This window comes from Dreissena polymorpha, chromosome 16 (genome assembly GCF_020536995.1).
Source record: "Dreissena polymorpha isolate Duluth1 chromosome 16, UMN_Dpol_1.0, whole genome shotgun sequence".
Lineage (NCBI taxonomy): Eukaryota > Metazoa > Mollusca > Bivalvia > Myida > Dreissenidae > Dreissena > Dreissena polymorpha.
In genome coordinates, this window is record NC_068370.1 from 48,006,805 (window position 1) to 48,023,101 (window position 16,297).

General features: G+C 35.2%; 1 protein-coding gene across 1 annotated transcript; it reads right to left on the reverse strand.

Moving 5' to 3' along the window:
- Positions 1-609: 609 nt before the first annotated feature.
- On the reverse strand, positions 610-3,136 carry LOC127862747 (uncharacterized). Its single transcript, XM_052402002.1, has one exon. The coding sequence runs from the start codon at positions 2,869-2,871 to the stop codon at positions 1,156-1,158; it is 1,716 nt and encodes a 571-aa protein (XP_052257962.1). The 5' UTR covers positions 2,872-3,136; the 3' UTR covers positions 610-1,155.
- Positions 3,137-16,297: the final 13,161 nt, after the last annotated feature.

A 16,297-nucleotide genomic window follows, 5' to 3' on the forward strand; every position in this document is an offset into this window, starting at 1 on the left:
TTTAGGCGGAAAGTGTCGTCCCAAATTTGCCGGTGCGAACTGCACAAGCTAATCTGGGACGACACTTTACGTACATTGATTAAACCCCTTTATCACAGAGCACAGTCCATATGTTTTATGTGTAGCGTGTAGAAGAATGTTTAGTTAAAATTTCGTCTTTAAATTGCTTATCTTGTTCAACTCGTTTAGTAGAAAATCTAGCCTCGTTCAAACTAAGAAGTTTTATATAATTATAAAATAATATTGCCACTCTCAAATCTTCGTAAAAATACATTTTAATAAATAATAAGCAGATATGGTTGAAACAATGATTATTTAAAGCTTACAGTTAAAACAAAACGCATCGTAAGTCTTAGTTAGTTTCTTTTGAAACAACTTCGCATTTACAAACTGTTAAAACTTATACTTTCAACTTTTTAATTTAATGTTTTTTCTATATTCTCCCTTAACGTACACAGTTTTTATACCAAACCAAAGCTATATACTCAAAAGTGTACATTCAATATTCAAAAGTTGTAGAGAATTCTAAATACATTTCTTGTAGGTGAAATAAAAATCTTAAGCGTTGCCAAAACCATTAAATAGGAGTAAAACACAGAACAAATTAAGAAGTATTATTAGTTTTATAATTGAAATTACAATAAAATTGCAAGATATAAACAGTACAATAAATCTCACAAGCTTTAAATATATAAATGCAAGAATAATCTCCACATATCACAACCATAAACAAAATAATAATGCATTCAATAATAATTAACCCATTTATGCCTAGCGTCTAGAAAAAGGCCTTGGCAAACAGCGTAGACCCAGATGAGACGCCGCATCATGCGGCGTCTCATCTGGGTCTGCGCTGTTTGCTTAAAGGAATTTCTGTAAGAAATATTCTAAATATAGAAATAAGTTTACTAGACATCCCTAATTTTGGAAATAAATTGATCAAATTTAGAAGGATGGAAGAGTCCACCAGGCATAAATGGGTTAATCATAATTATTATTACAATTATGATAATAATAAAACTATTAATAATAATAATTTTTTGTGTCAAATAATGAAATATAAAATGTGTTTTTAGCCATAAATTGATAAAATATTACGCCGTGAATTATTTTCGCTCAAAAATGTTACTAAATCACTAAAAATGTCGTGCTTTACTACAGATACAACAACGGCATAGATGATTTTCTGTGCATTTTAGGGGCAGAGCCAGAACTATTGCTTCTATTTTCTTTAGAGTCCATGTCCTTTTTACCGTCACTGCTACTTTTACTTCCGCGTGAGTTTGTCATGCTTATTGTGGAGATTTTTCTCGCAAACAGTGGTTGCGACTTTGGGGTACTCATGTGAATTGATACTGGGCTTGACCCTGACCCCGGACTTGAACTAAGGTTACCGTCAGATTTAATAACCATTGTGTGAACTGTGTGAATGACAGGGGAAGAGTCCGTCTGTATGTATTGGCGTGGCGGAAGTTCAGGGGGGATGTCTTTTGGTGGACTATGCCCGGTCACTACAACCCGGTTATGGTTGGCGTCTAACGCCGACCTTGGGTCCACTAACGTGTAGTTCGTGTTACGCCTGCTACCAATGACGTCACCACTATCCAGCATCTCGAGTCGTGACTTAAATTTAGTCATAGGCTCGAATTCCGGTTCTTCGTAATAGGTTTCCTCGTCGGAGTCCCGAGTTCGCGTGTACTTGCCGACGGGCGGCTGCTTGCCCTCCCTCAGGTAACCATAGAGATCATCAAGCTCATCATGAAGAATGTCCTCCTTGCTTTTGGAGCGTTTGATCAGGCTTGGGGCTTTTTCTGGTGTCTTTATTTTGGAGTTTGTGTCTGAATACATGTTTGCCATCGAATGACTCGTTGCTTTCATAACCCCCTCCGGCACAGATATAATCAAATGTATTGTGTTATGATAATTAGAAACTAGGCGGTTACACTTCACCATTATGTTCGTGAACGCTTCGTTTGCCTTGAGCTCTTCGCTGTTAACGGCGGTCACAAGTCTAAGGCTGACCTCGGTAGGTATCGGGTAGATACGGGGCACAGTCCGGTCCAGCGGGCACACGAACGCTATTTCGTCCGTATACGCCCAGTCGAGACGTATTAATCCCGTGAACCGCGTTGTATCCACCTTTGGCCACACCCCTTGAACAAGTTTCACGGTCAACGGTAACCTGAAGCGGTTTATGATATCCTTGATAAGAAACACCCCAGTGACGTCAGTTTCGTTGGCGATTGGAGTAAAGAGTCCTCTTTGGTCGAAACTAAGGTATAGCGCATCTCCCCTAACATCCGTACACTTAAGCAGGCGAACTAAACCATCAATATTGGATGGGGTTTGAATAGTTAAATCACCGACTATTTTTAGTTGCTCCCCCGCAATGACGACTTTCGTCTTGTCGAATGTCATCATACCATCGCGGTCATTCCCATGATAGGCTTTTATGTTTTGTCTAACCAATACGTTGTTAACAACGGGGAACAATTTGGCAAGATCGCGCACGTTTTCGATAGGCTTGGCAATTCGACCGTTTTCCGACACCAACTCGAACCAACCCTTGTAAGTCATTGGTATTGACACCCTTTGTTCTAACGGGAGGAGTTTGTGTGTCCGTCCGTCCCGGTTGTCAACTTTGTGCATAGAATGTCCGAGAACTTTTAATCCAGTCTTTATCGAGTGAACTAGCACTTCCTGGTGTAATTTTTTCAAAGGGATGAAACGCGCGGCCCCTATGTTAAGAAACTGCCCCTTAACCACCTTTGAAATACAAGGCACATCGTGAGTCATAAGAAAATCCTTTAAACACACTGATTCCGTGTCCCACACTGGGTGTGGTAAGCCTGCTTCTTTCTGAGACGCCATCGTTGATAGTGTAACTGTATATCCGCTAACACACACAACACTCCATTTTCGTCACAACTGTTAAATATTCACACACGAACGTTTGACAGTTTATATTGCATGAAATGTCACAGCTGGGTGACTCCGAACATAGCTATATTTTATATCGACGCGTTAAATATTCGTACAATAGGGCGCTTAAGCCTCCGCTGTACGATAGGTTAATGTCGCCTGCTATTTGAATACCCGTTGGGCAAGTTTTACTATTATATATCGGAAACAAAATCCGATCACGCTTGATCAGTTTGGATATCGGTAAACACAGTAGACAAGCAATATACCGAAAACTGCTTGCGGCAGACAACGGGCTATGCCGCATTTTTACTGAAGCAGTTTTGCTAAAATAACAGCTTGACATTGTTCACACAGTAAAATTATTATTTTTTATCATGTATTTATCCAATAATATACGTTTCATATCATATAAAGTATGCATGAATATAAAGCAAATATGTTGTCAAACTATAAAGAGTACACAATATTACAAAAATTATCCAACATTGCAACAATTTTGTGAAAGCATTTTAAGAACATAAAAAGTAAATAATACGCTCATTTCACAAGTGCATATTTGAGAGGATTCAGTTCCAGTTTATTACTTATATAACAATATTTTTGTTTTTCTTATAAATGGTGTATGATTCTTGTTTTATTTTACACATGATCAGATGCGTAGTTCAAACAAGCTATATATGCATATAGATACGTATAAAACTGGTTGTAGCAGAAACTAATACTAATCAACTAGCTTACTACAAATTGAAAAGCTTTGAAACATGTACCTATTTACGATCATCGTAAATTACTTCAAATTGACAGTAACCTTTCTATGAAATGACGAACGTAGTTAAAAAAGCTAAGCCTTAATATTACCGCTATAATACTTATTATCATCATTTTAAACTATTTATGTTTATTGTATCTAAAATAAGCCATAATAGACACTTACTTTAATTAACCAGTAAACAAAAAAAAAAAAGAATCAAAAGGAGAAATTTTAAACAATTTAACATGTAACTTATAATATAAATTGTTAAAAGAAAATGCGGTACACGGTACATATGGCAATACAAAAACCTTTTGCCGACCATCGTTTAAAGTCTTTATAACGCTCAAAATCAACGAAAATTTCGTAAAGTATCTCGTAAAATACACCGTAACAATCAGTGTTCCTTATAGCAAAAGCCACAATTTCAACGCTAGATGTGATATGATTTCATAGCTTTTGTAGATACAAAATGCTCGTTTTTATTTATTTGTGACCACAATAAATTCCATGCTAATTTCCTGCGAATATATATATTCATACGACAAACGAACACTAAAATGGTAACATGTTAAAACCATAATAAAACGAGCATTTTGTATCCATAAACATCTATTTTACCAGACCACATCTGGTGTTGAAAATTCGGCAATTGCCATAACGGACAATGATTTTTATTTGTTTAGCTTTATTTTACGACATATTGTACGAAATTTTCGTTGATTTTAAGTAGTAATGTTACTTTAACTACACAAATTGTCATTAAAGTGATATTATGGGCATTTTTCACTGTTGAATTTAGCCAAAAAGAATTAACAGGTCAAAAGAGTAGGTTAAAATGTGGTTAATGACCAATTATCTGCAACTCATCATGCTACCAGTTGTTTATAAAAATATATTTTATATTCGATATTTTACGTGACTCGCCCAGTCCTGTAAGCCGAAATGATCCGTAAAACAAAATTGTGTCTTTGTGTCGTATAAACGAATCTGCACTAAAACTAAATTTAGGTTCACATTGCACATGCGTGATCAGTTGTCAAACGAAAGTACGGTTGATATTCAAATGCACTATTTTTCTCTTTCCGGGATATTGTTTTAGTGTGTTGATGCTGCATTAACAAATATAAGTGTATATTCAGTGAAAACAACAAAAATAAACAACGGTTGTTATAGACACCTATAAACTGTTAGATGCCCATAATATCACGTTAAGCTTTTTTATATAAATTGAGGAAAGTAATAAAAAGCCTGTACATGTGCACTATTGTTATGCTTTAACAACATATATTGTATGTAATTAGGCTATTGAAGAGTGACCTTGAACATCATGAAGCTATTGTATATGCGATAACAATGCAAGACGTAAGTCTTAAACAAAAATTTAACAATATTAAAAATGTATGTTTGTCGCATATTTTATTTTTTACTATAATGACTTTACAATATTAAACGTGTACAAATTTGGAAGCTCAAATACTGAAAGTTATTTGAAATAATAATTTCAGAAGTGGCATTTAGCCATTGAACAGGTAGTTGTCGATCAATTCGATCGAAGATTTTTGTAGCAGCATAGTTTTTTAACGTTTATTACAGTTTGTTTTCATTCAACGTTTATCTGTATTATCATTTAAGAATCTGTTATATTTTAGTAACCCAAATTACTTCAAACCGACCATGCTCGTGCAATTATATTTGTTACTCCTCGAAAACTTGCCTTAATGTATCTCGATGACGTGCAAATACGATAGTTTTTACTCTTGTTTATGAGAGAGTACCGCTGAGCCTAGCCCAAAAAATAGCAAAATGCGATTACAATATACAAAACATTCTGCATAACAGTACGCGGTACAGTGGATTTGCGCCGTATTGTTTGAATGGACCTTCCCAGCAGTTTAGTCATTGGCTAAATATTATTCTTACATAGGTGAAAACCCCATTCTTCGATTTTGCTTGAGACAACAAGGTCAACGTACACAATAGGTGCATTGTCTCATAATGTCTTTCGAAATGTAATATTCTGTTTATATTTACCCGGTATGATTTGTCTAACTGATCTCATCGCCAATTAGTTTTAAAAGGTCTTTGCCCACACGAGTGTTAACGTGACAAAGACTTTAAACAATGTAAATAATTTGAGGTGAGGTCAGCGTTTCATACGCGAAATAATTGATGTATTTGGCCAATGATTACAACATTTTACGGAAATGTATATTGATGATGGAACTGATAGGTACGTTAGTCGGAACTAAAGATTATGATACTGCCGATTGTTGGTAATCATGATTTTGCCAACTTTTTTGGAGACAACACAAATGAAATTGACTAAGTGTTGTTTGATCAAACCGTTGATAAGCCGGCGTGTCCAAATTAACTCTACTTATGCGCGGTTCCAGCGGACGTAAGTTCGATCAATCTTTAACCCGTTTATACCTAGCGTCTAGAAAAAATGCCTTGGCAAATAGCGTAGACCCAGATGAGACGCCATATGATGCGGCGTCTCATCTGGGTCTGCGCTGTTTGCTTGAAGGAATTTCTGTAAGAAATATTATAAATATAGAAATAATTATACTAGACCTCCCTAATTTTGGAAATAAATTGATCTAATTTAGAAGGACGGGAGAGTCCACTAGGCATAAATGGGTTAAGGCGATGAGTCGTCTGTCGCGACAGGAGTGATAGTATTGTTCCGCTATTCTTCAGACTCCTTCCTAACATTATGACCGACACAAAAATGTCAGACATGTTTGCAAGTGCTAATGTTTGAAAATGAGAACATCAAATCATTCAATGTCGAATTATGCTGTTTCTGGTCACTCTGAATTCACAAACGGAAATGTGTACGAATACGTGGCTGTGGTCAGACTGTATGTGCAGTGTGCTCTACGGCGGGTACAGTGGTCGGCAGTTATCCGGGCTGGTTTTCGCAGAAAAAACAACCGTCAAATTAAAATGACTATGTTTTAAATAATCCTTAGAAAAATTGTCACAACTGTTAACTTACAGAATAAAATATTTAACTAAGTTTCATAAAGATTTAGAAGAGCTTCATATAAATGTCAATTTAAGAATGTAAACAATATATTTTATGTTTACAAATTAAAAAAAATCATACATACAACTTCGCAAAACAATTTTTGAGCCGACATTATAGTATTTTACTGGTTGAGTCTTGTATCATATGAGCTACATTAAATATTTGCAAAATGAGCGATTGCATTTCTGGTGGTTTTTTATTGCTTGAATTCGATACAAAATATCCAAATTAACTTAAATAAAATCAACAAAAGACAGAAAATTTTATAGAGATTTGGAAGAGTTCTGTATTTTATTCCATATTAAAGAGAAAAATAAATCGTTTCATAAAAGGGTTATTAATTATATTACCCGACCTATTTTCGATAGTATTTTAAGATGTTCGTCAAACAAATAAGTTATAGTTTTCTTTGCCTTACTTGAGATGACGTCTGACTTCGACCCCGACGTAAAATTATACAATGACCCATGGCTCTAAACATCACCTTTGTTCACTTTTACTTTTAGACCCAGTAATTAAAAATATGTTTATTTGTTACATATTCATAAGTACCAATAGTAATTGACGATGACCGGCCGTGTAACATGTACTGTGCTCAAACTTTGCTTTGTCAGCGCTGTTGTAAGTATATTGAAAAATTCCGAGCACATTTCGATAAATCTTAAAAAGTTGATGAGTAAATACTTCAAGTTGATGAAAATAAAGTGTGTAAATACCGTTATTTTAGAAAGCGTTATGCCAATAAAAGCATTCATTCGTCGAACAGTGAAACAAAATATAGCAGGACAACTTGAACATAAAAAACAATCAATACAAATATCAGTAGTCTGTAACTCCACCTAAATGACCATTAGATATTTTTGCAGCCAGATCATATATTCTTAAGTTAAGTGCACATCAGCATATCACATAATAAAACCGTGTATAGGTATAAACCTATGTCACTGAAACGTTTGTTTTTATATCAAAACCTTTCATATTATTCAATAACCATTCATATTATTAATAACTTACAGCAAGGTATGCGACACAAATTTTAACGAAAGTATCCGAACTATAAAGCGGATGAATAGCAATTCGATTTAAAATGCATTACTTTTTTCATTTTTGGGTTTCTGGTACCTGATGTGTGTTTAAAGGGTTGGTAACATGTACGAAACTACAAATATTTTCTCAATCATCTATCAAGAAACATTAATAGATCTTTGTGTATAAATAGATATTTGATTTGTATAAGGAATTTTGTATCTTGAGCGTTTTCAACGTTACTGTCGGTCATTGAACAAAGCGGCACAACTCGCTCATACAAGATAATATTCGCTGTAGAGTTCTTTATCCTGATTTTGTTAGCGGTCTCCGATTACTTCGCGCAACCATTACTATTAACGTGGTTCGGCGACCTGCATGATCAGACGAATATAGATCTTTTATCATCCAATATTCAATAAATATGTGCTACATCATGTTTCATGTCTTGTCGTCGTCTCTTTTCATTCACGTTTGAGTGGTCATGTTCATATGTTCAGTTTGCAAATACAATAATTGCATGGACATGAAAGGGACGAAAATATATTGTAAATGTCACTAAAAGAACTAGTTCACAGTTTGGTAAAAAATGACGCTCAATAGTGTCATCGATTCAAAACAGACTGTAAACATGAATGTAAACAAGCGAAATAACAGAAAAGAACAGTTTATTTAGACTGAGATATACATGTTGTACAATTGACAAACACATTACGCATAAATCTGATTGCAATAAAATATTTACAATTTTAAATAAATGTCACTTATCAATGTATTACAAGTTCGAACATTTTATTGTACAATAACTTTCATAGCTGAAAAAAATCTAAACAAAAAGATAAGAAATAACAGGCAGTAATTCTAAACTTTCATGTTCAAAATTTTATCCGAAGCCCGAAACAAAATGGTTATTAAACACATATAGCTCTGATTTTAAATTCTGTAGAAATAACGACACTGTATTGTTGTTTTTAATTAACAACTTATACTATTATTAACAGTTTCTACTTAGAGAATTTCATGAAAACAGTTATAATCACTGTAATAGATATGGTTTACTGAAAGTACAATTATAGCATAGATGAGTGTCTGCGTCTTTTTCGCACATGACTAAAGTTGGTGCTACTATTTTCCTTTTTACCGTCACGGCGTCTTTTAATTCCACGCGAGTTAGTCTGGCTTTCTTTCAGGATTGTCCGAAAAAGCACGGACCGCGATTGTTCAGTTCTGGTGGATCTTGATTCAAGACTCGAACCGGTGGTCGAACTCAGATGCCCGTCCACTTGAGCTGCTATGGTGGGAACTGCGTGAATGACTGGCGAAGACTTCGTTTGCTTGTATTGGCGTGGTGGAAGATCGGGAGGCGTATCATCTGGTTGCCTATGCCCGGTAACCACAACCCGATTATGTTTGCCGTCTAGCATCGCCTTTGTGTCCACGAACATGTAGTCCGTATTACGCTTGTTACCAATAACGTCACAATTGTCCAGCTTCTCGATTTGAGATTTGAACTTGGTCATAGGGTCTTCATAATACGTTTCCTCATCGAAGTCCCCAGTTCGCGTGTACTTGCCGACGGGCGGCTGCTTCCCCGCCCTCAGGTATCCGTAGATATCATCGATATCGTCTAGAAGTATGTCTTCCTCGCTTTTGAAGCGCTTGATCGGGCTGAGAGTTTTTTCTGATGTCATCGTGTTGTAGTTAGGGTTTGAATACACGTTTGCCATTGAATGACTCTTTCCTTTCATAACCCCCTCCGGCAAAGATATAATCAAGTGTATTGTGTTATAATAATTTGCAACTAGGCGGTTACACATCACCATTATGTTCGTGAACGCTTCGTTGACCTTGAGGTCTTTGTTGTTGACGGCGGTCGAGAGTCCAAGGCTGACCTCTGTAGGTATCGTGTAGAGACGGTGAGCTTTTCGGTTCAACGGGCACACGAACGCTATTTCGTCCGTATACTCCAAATCCAGACGTATTAATCCGGTAAACCGCGTTGCATCCACCTTTGGCCACACCCCATGAACAAGTTTCACGGTCAACGGCAACCTGAAGCGGTTTATTATATCCTTGATGAGAAACACCCCGGTGACGTCACCGGTGACGTCAGTTTCGTTGGCAACAGGAGAGAATAGTCCTCTTTGGTCGAAACCCAGATAGAGCGCATCTCCCCTAACATCCGTACATTTGAGAAGGCGAACTTGAGTAACCATATTGGAGATTGTTTGAGTACATGTTGTTAAATCACCGACGATTTTTAGTTGTTCCCCCGCATTGACGACTTTCTTCATGTCAAATGTCATTTTACCATTGCGGTCGTTCGCCACAAAGGCCTTAATGTTTTGTCGAACCAATACGTTGATAACTTTGGGGAAGAGTTTCGCCAGATCACGCACGTTATCGATAGGCTTGGCAATGTGGCCGTTTTCCGAAACTAACTCAAACCAGCCTCTATATGTCGTTGGTATGGAAACCGTCTGTTTTAATGGGAGGAGTTTGTACGTCCGTCGGTCCCGACTGTAAACTTTGTTCACTGAATGTCCGAGCACCTTTAATTCCTTCTGTATCGAATGAACGATGATTTTCTGGTGAAGTTTTTTCAAAGGAATGAAACGAGAGGCCCCTATGTTCAGAAACTGTCCCTGTACCACTTTTGAAACACACGGCACATCATTTGCATTCAGAAAATCCTTTAAACTAACTGATTCCTTATCCCACACCGGTCGTTGTAAAACTGCTTCCTTCTGATAATACATGTTTGATATTGAATATCCGATACAAAACCAGCATAAACGTTATTTTAAATCCCCATGTACGTCTGTTATTAAAATACCGTTGGATCACTTTTACTTTTTATATACACGAGTTGACCAGTGACGTCACGCGCACACTAAAAGTTAAGACTCCGCCCACTGCTTGGCCAATGATGGCAGTATCATGTAGGCGCATTCACAAAGTGTTGACAAATATGTTTTGTCTATAATTGATTTCTGAAAGGAGATTTGTGTTCATTAAATTGCATTTTGAAACGTTTATGTTGTTGTTTTGTAATTGTTTTGACTCGTAATTAACTTTTCGTTTTTAACACAATGTGCTCCTTTTATGTAGAACTTACCATACAGATATCTTCAGTTGACACATCGTCGCGTTTTTTGTTTTACTCACAATAGCTCTTAATTCAGAATTGGTTTAAAATTCATCTACTAACATAAGTGAGGATGCAACCAAAGAACAAAACGATTTATCCGGTGAACGCAATTATAATAACTACATTGCACTTGCATATGTATGTAAAACATTTATAAATAGTGTTTTAATTATCTCGTTGTTGAGCAAAAACGATTACTAGTATCTCGTTATGATCACATACTGTCTATGCAATTGCTCACTAACAACAAGGTTTCATAAAACACAATGTGCTAACGAATATTCTGTTATATGGACAACATTTATTATATTTTAACCATATCTTGTCTTTGTAGTAGAATTCACCTATCATTTTATGGAGTATAATACTTAATTGTTTATTACTAAATAATTTGTTGTGCCTTACCACAATATTTAAACGATATTTTCCCAGACACAACATATAACATTCCTTACCTGTTACGTAACGTGGCGACTATGCAACAATCGCTCGTAGACTTGCGATTTACTCAAATTCAACTATTCCTTCGTCTCTAAAGTAATGGAACGAACTTGACATAGATACAAGGTCTTTACCAACGCTTTCTAGTTTTAAAAGTGCAGTAAAGTGGAAGTACAATCCTCCTATAGTTCCTTCGTATTTTCTTCTTGGCGAACGTAAGCAACAAATTCTACATGCTCGGCTAAGAAACCACTGTAGCGACATAAATTCCGATTTACACTTAAACCACCTACGTGACCATCCAAAATGCGCTTGTAATTGTCCTGTCGAAGACGTGGATCATTTCTTCTTCAAATGTCCTCTTTTTTCCGAGCAACGTATCGTGCTTTTTACCAACACTCGTCCATACCACACTCTTAATGCAAACAAACTAGTATACGGTATCCCAGAACTAACTGATAACCATAACAATGTGTTATTTTGGAAGTTCAACGATATATCAAGACTTCAAACAGGTTCATTTAAATATTTGACAGTAAACACATTTTCAATGTTGTCCGCTTGTTCATCTTATTCAACAGAGTTCAAGAATTTTCGCTGCAGAATATGTGCTATATTGTAGTTCGTAGAGTCGGGTTGTGTGGAGCAATTTATTGTTATTTTTTATTCTTTGTTGTGGAGCAATAAATTAATTAATTATTTTTGTATTTGTTTTTTTTTTCCATCTATTTACCGAATCGGAAATACTGGGAAGGGTCGTCATCTTATGTTGTTAAAACTTGTGACCCAACCCTTTTGCTTTTTTCTATACTCTATTCATTCGATAACATCAATTTGTATTATATCTACTCCATGCACTATGCATCATGTATATATTTGTATGAATGCATGTACGAAAGAAAATGCAATTAAATATGTGTCTTGTTCTTAGAAAACTGGGCATAATGCATGTGCGTAAAGTGTCGTCCCAGATTAGCCTGTGCAGTCCGCACATGCTAATCAGGGACAACACTTTCCGCTTTAATGGTATTTTTAGTTTCAAGGAAGTCCCTCATTACCGAAAATCAAGTTTAGGTGGAAAGTGTCGTCCCTGATTAGCCTGTGCGGACTGCACAGGCTAATCTGGGATGACACTTTACGCACATGCATTATGCCCAGTTTTCTCAGAACGCGGCTTATATATTTTGCTGTTAAACATTTAAAGTATTAAGCGGGTTAATTAAAAACCCACCAATTACATTTACCCGCTACGTATTAAGATCGTACATACGTTACGGTAACGCAGGTAGCAGCATCACCAAGTAATTACATCTAACAATAATGGGGTTAATAATATTTAAGAAATTTAACAAAACATTATATATAACATGTTTGATATTTGTCACTATTATTACTTGTTAAGAAATTAAATGTATTGAATGTTTTATTTGCCTCGTGTGCATAATGTGCTTTTTTCAATTAAAAGTTAAACAAAAATAAGTTAAAAGTTAAATGCATAATTTTTATCATCCAGTAAAAAAGAAAATGACCCTCACATTAAAATATTGATATGCTCTTTGCTTTTATACGGCTTTGCTTTAGTAACAGTTTGACAATGTTTACATGATGCATCAATAAAAGTAATGGCATTTAAATGTTCAAGGTGCGAAACTTTTGAAGCGCAAACGTTGACAGTAATTTTGTTTCAATCGTTTCCGACGTGTCATTCATCACACCCAATCAATTGTCAATCAATGTCAATCAATGTAATCAGTGATTTCTTATATTTGTTTTCTAAACGTTCATGTAGTTCCCTATTCATGACCAATTGTATATGTATCAAAACTTTTAACTGAAATAGATAACAACATAACATATCATTTGTATTATGTTTTTTATTTCACAGGTCAGATAATACATTAAACATACATTGCTACAACAGGTGAGCATATAGTTCAATAATAAATGTTTCACAAAACAATTCTTAAAAAAACAAATCAGCCGTAGATCTTGTGGCCATTTTTTTAAAATTAATTTGCAACACATTTAGACTTGCGGCGTCGAGGGTATTCCTCGTCAATATTGTGGCAAGCTGTATTTGTATATAGTATCTAATAGGATGAAGAAATCACATAACCGACTACCTAGGTTCTTTTGTTCTCTATTTAAGGCATACCGTATGATTATCACTTTATAATTAAATATAACTCCGATTGTTGTATTAAACGATATTTATTGTTCAATATTATATTTATTATCAGAACAATCAAAACATACCCCATTATAACAAACAAATGCTTAAAATTATAAACAATGTTGTTCTATATTTCAGTCTCTCATTGGATTAGCATTTTATCTGCCTTCTAACTTAGTTTACGAGCGTTGTCAATCACGCAAGTCTATCACTTCCTGCAACTCAATTTACACCAATTTCCATGAATCACGAATTGTAGTGAAATAGATAGACAAAAGCCAGCTGTAACTAGGCGTCAACTGCAGCCACGGCCTGCGATGGAGTACAAGGTAAACACTTCATATTAATATGTATACAAACGTTGTTTAAAAAAATATATATTTACTACCAAGTCACACATGTTCAATAATATTTTTTATTATTATTTCGTATATGATTATGACATGGATCTTAATTAGAAAAGGGAAAATATCATTATCATATATTAAAAATATACATCATGCAACGCACTCAGTATCTGTGTCTTTTAAAGATTTATACTGACACTCTTTGTTGTCTCTTTTTATTAGTATTGTTTTATTCAAATTTTTATTCCAGACTTAAAATCATACTAACACATGTGACACATTTATGAAGACTGTCCTAACAGCATGTCATGAAATGCATTAACTATTCAAATTATTAACAAAATGCTTTTACAGATAGTATCTCCACAGGCACGAGTGGATTGTCATCGAAAGGTGCAGTAAGAATGTGCGATTGCACTTTTAAGAAAACAAGAAAGGCCAACTGAAATCACAAGATTTCAGTATTTTGCTCTATGAGCTGAAAATTTTGATACATTGTGTTAACCCATTTATACCTAGCGTCTAGACAAAAAGGCCTTGGCAAACAGCGTAGACACTGATAAGACGCCGCATGATGCGGCGCCTCATCAGGGTCTGCGCTGTTTGCTTAAAGGAATTTCTGTAAGAAATACTCTAATTATAGAAATAAATTTACTCGACATCCCTAATTGTTGAAATGAATTGATTCAATTTTGAAGGATGGGAGAGTCCACTAAGCATACTGTTTGATTCTGTGAGGATTTGATAGTGGAGGACTTGTGAAACATTTAATGTGCTTTAAAGTCTCTATAACGCTCAAAATCAACGAAAATTTCGTAAAGTATTTCGTAAAATAAATGTTTCACCTAAACAATCAGTATTCCTTATAGCAATTGCAACAATTTCAACGCTAGATGTGGTATAATTACATAGATTTTTGTAGATACAAAATGCTCGTTTTTATTTGACCACAATAAATTCCATGCTAATTTCTTGCGAATATATCTATTCATACGACACACGAACACTAAAATGGTACCATGTTAAAACCATAATAAAAACGAGCATTTTGTATCCACAAACATCTTTTTTACCAGACCACATCTGCTGTTGAAATTTCGGCAATTGCCATAAGGAACAATGATTTTTATTGTTTATTTTTATTTAAAGAAATATTGTACGAAATTTTCGTTGATTTTGAGTCGTAATGTAACTTTAAACAAATGGTTATATTCCTTAAACAAACAAAAAAACGCGCTAGTGAAGCCATGGCAATATTTGCTCCAGTACTTCAAGATTATAATACTTTAAAATGTTGACGAAAATAGCTTTTGAATGCGCACATGGGAATAATGGTTATGTAAAAGTTGATAACGCGTAATTTATTTATTTTGAGTTTCGCACCAAAGAGTGTGACGGGGGAAAGAAGCGCGCAGGCGCACACACACGGACGGCATGACGCATACAATTTATATTACCCATTCGCCTTTCAGCAGGGGATACTTATTTATAATTGTATATATGTTGCGATCTTTGCGATATTTAAACAATCATGTACAGAAAGAAACAAAAAGTACACGTTCCACAGTCTTCGAAATATTTTGTTTTACAAAGTCAAGTATAAAAAAGCGACATCAGTATTGCCGATCTGTATAACTAGCAAAATGGCAGGCACACTGACCGTATTATAATACCATGTCTTTGCTATCTAAAACACAAACCGTGTATAGGCTATACATTTGCAATATGCTGTTTTATGCCTAGCAAATGTTATGTTATGTTATGGTAAAATAAGTGGTTGCTACTGGTAGGTTTGATTTGGTAATGACAATCATTCTGTTAAAGTGTGTTCAAAAATTGGGTTAAATGTTGTAAGCCCAGATTAAATAAACCATTATTATTTGGTAGCTCTGTTTTTTTTTATAACTGTAAGAAGCAAACCTGTATTTTTCTTATTTGAAGAAATTACAAATTGTCTTTATCTTAATAAAGTCATTTACATTCAATAATAAAATAATTAAGTTATTCGCATCGATGAAATAAGTTACAAAGTCTTCAAGCCTTATTATGTTCATGGCATTTTCACATTTAACAAGATAAGATTTTGTTTCGTACCCTATGGAAAGCCAAAGGGGACCCCCGCTAAAAAACATAAACTTATATAGCAAATATCGGGATTGTCATTTTTCGCGGAACTTTCACTTTCCGCGAAAAACCAATGCCAGCATGGCCATAAAACACTACATACAAATCGAAATCTAAAAAGCGCGGAACTTTCATATATTTTCCGTCGGAGCAATTATTTTTCAACCCTGTAGAAAAAGCGGGCTCAATTAATCGCGCGGAACGTTATTTATCTACTCTGTACAAATAGTAGTGTTTAAAATCTATTAAAGAGAGAAAATCCAGTAAATACCAGATCCAAAAAGCGCGGAACACAAATATCGTCCGCGAAAATTAAGCATTG